This window comes from Hemibagrus wyckioides, linkage group LG20, assembly GCF_019097595.1.
Source record: "Hemibagrus wyckioides isolate EC202008001 linkage group LG20, SWU_Hwy_1.0, whole genome shotgun sequence".
Classification (NCBI taxonomy): Eukaryota; Metazoa; Chordata; class Actinopteri; order Siluriformes; family Bagridae; genus Hemibagrus; species Hemibagrus wyckioides.
Window position 1 is genome coordinate 1421917 of NC_080729.1, and position 7788 is coordinate 1429704.

At 43.1% G+C, this 7788-nt stretch overlaps 1 protein-coding gene across 2 annotated transcripts in view; it reads right to left on the minus strand.

The window, feature by feature from the left end:
- The window catches only part of si:ch211-207d6.2 (sickle tail protein homolog), a 76418-nt gene extending 69514 nt beyond the window's left edge, over positions 1–6904 (minus strand). For both annotated transcript variants that reach the window (XM_058418715.1, XM_058418713.1), the window contains exon 1: positions 6506–6904. In XM_058418715.1, the coding sequence (XP_058274698.1) occupies positions 6506–6692 (187 nt within the window). In that variant the 5' untranslated portion in view covers positions 6693–6904. The remainder of the gene's footprint in view (positions 1–6505) is intronic.
- Positions 6905–7788: the final 884 nt, after the last annotated feature.

Here is a 7788-nt window from a genome sequence, read left to right on the forward strand (position 1 = left end):
CACACACAGTGTTCAGTGTGAAGAGGTTCTTTAACACACACACACACACACAGTGTTCAGTGTGAAGAGGTTCTTTAACACACACACACACACAGTGTTCAGTGTGAAGAGGTTCTTTAACACACACACACACAGTGTTCAGTGTGAAGAGGATCTTTAACACACACACACACACAGTGTTCAGTGTGAAGAGGTTCTTTAACACACACACACACACAGTGTTCAGTGTGAAGAGGTTCTTTAACACACACACACACACAGTGTTCAGTGTGAAGAGGTTCTTTAACACACACACACACACACACAGTGTTCAGTGTGAAGAGGTTCTTTAACACACACACACACAGTGTTCAGTGTGAAGAGGTTCTTTAACACACACACACACAGTGTTCAGTGTGAAGAGGTTCTTTAACACACACACACACACAGTGTTCAGTGTGAAGAGGTTCTTTAACACACACACACACACACAGTGTTCAGTGTGAAGAGGTTCTTTAACACACACACACACACAGTGTTCAGTGTGAAGAGGTTCTTTAACACACACACACACAGTGTTCAGTGTGAAGAGGTTCTTTAACACACACACACACACAGTGTTCAGTGTGAAGAGGTTCTTTAACACACACACACACAGTGTTCAGTGTGAAGAGGTTCTTTAACACACACACACACACACAGTGTTCAGTGTGAAGAGGTTCTTTAACACACACACACACACAGTGTTCAGTGTGAAGAGGTTCTTTAACACACACACACACACAGTGTTCAGTGTGAAGAGGTTCTTTAACACACACACACACAGTGTTCAGTGTGAAGAGGTTCTTTAACACACACACACACACACAGTGTTCAGTGTGAAGAGGTTCTTTAACACACACACACACACACAGTGTTCAGTGTGAAGAGGTTCTTTAACACACACACACAGTGTTCAGTGTGAAGAGGTTCTTTAACACACACACACAGTGTTCAGTGTGAAGAGGTTCTTTAACACACACACACACAGTGTTCAGTGTGAAGAGGATCTTTAACACACACACACACACAGTGTTCAGTGTGAAGAGGTTCTTTAACACACACACACACACAGTGTTCAGTGTGAAGAGGTTCTTTAACACACACACACACACAGTGTTCAGTGTGAAGAGGTTCTTTAACACACACACACACACAGTGTTCAGTGTGAAGAGGTTCTTTAACACACACACACACACAGTGTTCAGTGTGAAGAGGTTCTTTAACACACACACACACACAGTGTTCAGTGTGAAGAGGTTCTTTAACACACACACACACACAGTGTTCAGTGTGAAGAGGTTCTTTAACACACACACACACAGTGTTCAGTGTGAAGAGGTTCTTTAACACACACACACACACAGTGTTCAGTGTGAAGAGGTTCTTTAACACACACACACACAGTGTTCAGTGTGAAGAGGTTCTTTAACACACACACACACACAGTGTTCAGTGTGAAGAGGTTCTTTAACACACACACACACACAGTGTTCAGTGTGAAGAGGTTCTTTAACACACACACACACACACAGTGTTCAGTGTGAAGAGGTTCTTTAACACACACACACACACACAGTGTTCAGTGTGAAGAGGTTCTTTAACACACACACACACACACAGTGTTCAGTGTGAAGAGGTTCTTTAACACACACACACACACACAGTGTTCAGTGTGAAGAGGTTCTTTAACACACACACACACACACAGTGTTCAGTGTGAAGAGGTTCTTTAACACACACACACACACACAGTGTTCAGTGTGAAGAGGTTCTTTAACACACACACACAGTGTTCAGTGTGAAGAGGTTCTTTAACACACACACACACACACAGTGTTCAGTGTGAAGAGGTTCTGTAACACACACACACACTGTTCAGTGTGAAGAGGTTCTTTAACACACACACACACACAGTGTTCAGTGTGAAGAGGTTCTTTAACACACACACACACAGTGTTCAGTGTGAAGAGGTTCTTTAACACACACACAGTGTTCAGTGTGAAGAGGTTCTTTAACACACACACACACACACACAGTGTTCAGTGTGAAGAGGTTCTTTAACACACACACACACACACACACACAGTGTTCAGTGTGAAGAGGTTCTTTAACACACACACACACACAGTGTTCAGTGTGAAGAGGTTCTTTAACACACACACACACAGTGTTCAGTGTGAAGAGGTTCTTTAACACACACACACACACAGTGTTCAGTGTGAAGAGGTTCTTTAACACACACACACACACACACAGTGTTCAGTGTGAAGAGGTTCTTTAACACACACACACACTGTTCAGTGTGAAGAGGTTCTTTAACACACACACACACACACAGTGTTCAGTGTGAAGAGGTTCTTTAACACACACACACACAGTGTTCAGTGTGAAGAGGTTCTTTAACACACACACACACACACAGTGTTCAGTGTAAAGAGGTTCTTTAACACACACACACACACACACACAGTGTTCAGTGTGAAGAGGTTCTGTAACACACACACACACTGTTCAGTGTGAAGAGGTTCTTTAACACACACACACACACACACAGTGTTCAGTGTGAAGAGGTTCCTTAACACACACACACACACACACACACAGTGTTCAGTGTGAAGAGGTTCTTTAACACACACACACACACAGTGTTCAGTGTGAAGAGGTTCTTTAACACACACACACACACACATTGTTCAGTGTGTTTGAACAGAACCCTGGTTTGTTCTCCTCTTCTGTGCGGTTCTTTAGGAAAGTGAGAACCCAGACATCACACTGGGGTCTGAGAGTGTTCGAGTCGTGTGTGTCTCAGTCTCGGACTGATTCAGAGTGTATTCAGTTGAGAAAGTGATTTGACTCTGAATCGATTCCATGCAGGAAGTGAATCATATCATGGCTTTTGGGTTACTGAACTAAGCCAAAGGACAAGGCTGTAGTACTCCATATTTCTGAGCAAAAAGATAAAGAGATAATGTACAATGTTCTGGTTGCCATAGTAACAGCTGGTTTACAGAGAGGTGGGCGATGGATGCTCCACTGATTCAGGACAGGGGAGTTTCCACCGAAAACACCACAGCATTGTCTTATTAACCTGACTGTTTACACAGCCGCTGTAACTGAGCGAAGGAATAAAGAACTTATTCTGTATGAAGGATAAATAACAAATAAAATAAAGTTATGTAGAAGTGTCACAGCATTAAATATAACTAAAAATTGATTTACTGATTTATTATTATTATTATTATTATTATTATTAGGTCCAGTTTTTTCCTCCTCTCTTGTCCTGATTGGCTGTTAGATAGTGTATTTAACTTCTAACTTGAAAAGAATGCTTTATGGAAAGCCTCTGTAGGTGTGACATTATCGCAGGTTCGTCACTGTATGATTTTCCCACGCAGTTTAACGGCGCTGCTACACCATTCAGGCAAAATTCTGACAAAGCATCAAACTGCTGCATTGCACAAAGACAGCCACAGGAGGGGGATTTTAAAAACAGTGTGCAGTTCATCAAGGCTGAAGCTTCACACTGGCCGGAGTAACGCTGCTGAATCATTTCACATCATCGGCAAAATATCCGCCTTAACATGAAGGACTCGTCAGGGCTCTGGGGTCATTCTGTTTCCTCTGGAGATCCCAGGACTGCCCATTTCAGCCTGTGCCTCGGGTCTCGGGCTCGGTTCTACTCCACCACTCCGCTAATCGAGTGTGATATCACCGGCGGGGAAAAAACTAGCCACACACCGGAGTTATTTAATGTTAACCAGCAATTAAAGCGGTTTCATTCGGGTGAGCACAGTTACACACTGCTGGGGTCAAAAACAGGAAGTGGAGCAGGAACTAGCACTGTGCTCAAATGCTAAAAGGAATAGTCTTCTTTATACTCTTTAAAAACTTCCTGATAGTTAATATCTTTAAGTGTTATGTTGTATCTCGGTTATTTATGTTAATATGTATATTACCCACAATGCACTGCAGGTATAACGTCAAACAGAAGGAAATAAAATAAACATGCGCTGGCGCTATAGTGTAAAAAAACAATAGGAATGTTATGTATGTAGTTAGCATGTTTTTCTCACCAAACCACTAATTAGACCGTTTACCCCTTAGCTAATTTGCTACAGAAGCTCGAATGCTTGTCAATGTTTATACACACACACACACACACACACACACACTGGAGGATTTCTGTAACATGATTCACATGACAGAACGTGTGAAAGTAGGAGGAGTTTCTCTGGAGGATGTAAGGTGATGACATCATGTTGTGGAGTCTATCCTGGGATTCACATTTCCTTCACACAGCTGGTGCAGATGTTCTGCCTACCTGTATGATTTTTTTTGGTCTTATCAGGACACGCAGGGAGACGTGTCTCAGGAATGATCCGGATCGGTCAGATGATGATTAGCCGAGTCAGATGTGGCCCTGAGTTTGAGATGCCGGACGAGTTTGGTCGGTTTTATTCGGCTCGGATTTCAGTTACCGTGAGAATAGGCGTGGATCGACTCCTTACAGCCGGGAATTTTTCCTCCATAATCTGGTTGCCGTTGCACTTCCTGCTGCATATCTCCCAAATCTCCCAGTATATAACCTTGAATGTTTTGCTCCTTGAGCTCCAGCTCATTACTACAATAAAACGCAGTCAGCTTAAACGCGGCCCGTATCAGAACATCTATCAGATATTACACGCTTAGGTTTCTACTCCAGAGTTGAATTTATGATGTTTAAAAATAGCCTAGTGTTTTCTGCCAAGCTGCCAATCACCCGCCTGTTTGTGCTGGATGAAACCCCAGCGGTCCTCTGACTTATAAAGTCACTCAAATGAATTCTGGACCAATTTGGCTCTTAAATGGACCTCATTTGAGCAAAGACAGGCCTTTCTATCTCCTTTAAATAAACCGACTGTCAGGGGTTTTAAGTGTGCAGTAAACAGGCCGGATGTCAGGAGATAGCCATCATCCGTCAGACACTGGCTTCCTAAAAGCACCACGACTTTCAGGAAGCCTTCAGTCTCAGTCTGGAGCTTTAAGGGCTGTAAAAAAAAAACAGTGTAAAGACCAGGGACAGGACGAGAGTGGACAGAGACATCTCAGAGATCTGTGATGGACATAAAGAAAAATGTCTAAACCATGTTTATGTGATTCATCTGCAGATCTTCTCATCCTGGGAGCAGATTTCAGTCCAGAGAAGTTACTGATACAACCTGGGTTCATTTTATTACTTATTTATTTATTTTTACCAATACTCACCTTGTGTGAATCAGAGCTTGTGTTTATTCAGCCAGTGTGCAGTTTGGATGAGATCATGAGCGAGGGAATGTATCTGATCAGCAGAAAGAGTGTGTGGTACTAATCCCCTCCACACAGACTGGAATCAGAGGACAATACACACATGTGCTAGCTCAGGGAAGTCGCACAATGACACATCACACCAGCCTCACACAATCTTTATCCAGTATTTATCCAGCAAAGCAAATAATGCATCAGAACGCCGGAGCGACTTTAAACATCGCTTTTTGTACCTACAGAGAATAAATATGGGCGTGTCTGTGAAGTGTTTCATCATCCAGTCATTCAAATAATGATTAGCATTGAGACCGAGTGCAAACATCCACCGACGAGCAAGGAGAGTCTCCAGAGAACACCTGGCTGATAAGGTGTCCCTCAAGGCTCAGTATTAGGTCTGCTGTGCTTTGTGTTTTGCTCTGTGTTAAAGGTGTAATGCAGTGACACTGTCACTCCGTGAACCCGATGTGGGCGTGGACTAAAGCTGAAGACGGAAAACGTTTGTCAGCAGTGACAGTTCCTTCACTACATCACTCGGGTTCATAAGTGAAAAAGACAAAATGGCGATTAAATGGAGGAAAAGCGACTCATGAACACACTCACACACACACACACACACACACACACTATTCTTCCTCTTACAAAGTGCTATAATAGTCTTATTTGTGGTCATTTATGGATCGTATTTTTCTATGTGTACAGTACATCAGGAATGTTTTATGAAGCATGTATTAAACATTAAATCTGTTTATTGGCTGCATGTCTTACTGCATGTCTTTATTACATATTATTTATTCTTAATAAATAGAATATTCTGAATTTTGTTAATGAAGCGTTTCCTTAAAAATGATCTTGTAACTAATACCTGACTGCTGTATGCTTTATACTTTGCCTTGTCTGATTTAATATGCTAAACTGGTAGCTATAGACTTACCTGTTAGCATATACCTGTTAGCAGCATTAGCCTTGTAGATGAAGAGGAAAAATAAAGACATTTGTGGTCACTTTTCTTTATCAGCAGTTTATAAAGTGTGAAGACACTTCAGCACTCGTCTGCAGTTCCTGTTTAGTTCTTGCTCAGGATGTGACACAACTTTGTACATCAGCAATAAAATATCTGATTCTGATCACATTTCGAAGCTTTAGCAGCGAGAGCCGTCTTGTTCGAGATGATAAGAGCCGTACGGAAGGTACAAGTCCTTACCTGGTTTGGGGATCACCTTCAGGCTGTGCTCCTGAAGCTCCTGGTGTTGGTTCGGTGTGGATCTCAGCAGGTTTCCTTCACTGCCGGCTCTCATCAGCCTCTCTCCCACGATCAGCATCCTGGAGCGATCCCCCGGCATCTCCTTCCGCGACTGCTTCGACGTTTTCACCAGACGTGACGAGATCATTTTCCGCTGTGTCAACGTAATGACGTATCCCTTCTCAAGATCCAGATCTCTGGATCTTCTCGCCTCGGCAGCTTAAAGAGGAAGCTGTTTCCTCTTGTACAGGAACTTCATGGTGCTTGCTCAGAAGTTTGGACCAGAAAAGAGGCTGCTTCAGCCCCTGTCCTGTCTGACCAGATCCGAGTCCGAGCCTCCGACGCCGCTGTCCCTCACTAATCCCTCCACACTCAGCACAAACGCTCCCTCCGGCTCCGAGCTCAGGAAGGACTCAGATCTCTCGTAGCACTCGGCTAGCTGTGTGAGCTGCACATGGATTTAACGAGGCGAGACGATTACTGTGGAGTGAGGGAGCGAGAGAGAGAGAGAGAGAGAGAGAGAAAGATTTATTCCCTAACTGCATGCGTCATGGCGTCATGCTGAGAGGAAAGAACCTCGAAATGATGGACGTCCAGCAGAAATTGCAGCGTTTACAGAAATCAAAGTCAGCAGAAGCAGGACGTTTGTTCTAACGTCAGGTTCACACACACACACACACACACCGTCATCATCACGTCTCCTCTGCTTACATCATCCACTGTCAGATTTTAAAGTTCTTCTCATTCTCACTATAGGAGTTTATGATTATATGCAAATAATTTCAAGGCCTTCGTCACGAATCCAAAGCGAAATCCAGGATATTGTTTCTCAAAGCTCTGGAGTGTGATATCAACAAAAAAATAGTATCAAAAAATACCTGATTTATTTAAAGGTGTGGAACAAATCACAGGTTTATAATCATTTCACTGGTATAACATATTATTGTTTCTATAGCAACAGCTTGTTCAGAGGGACGTGTAACACACTGGTACCACTGGAACGAACTGGAGTAACTGGTTACAGCTGCTATAATGTAAGTGACAACAGAAGCCACCTTTCACATCACGCTACACCAACCAGGCATAACATTTTGACCTAATATAGTGTTGGTCCCTCTTTTGCTGCTAAAACAGCCCTGACCCGTCCTGCACTGTGTATTCTGACCCCTTTCTATCAGAACCAGCATTAACTTCTTCAGCAATTTGAGCAACAGTAGCTCGTCTCATGACCCTGTCACCAGTTC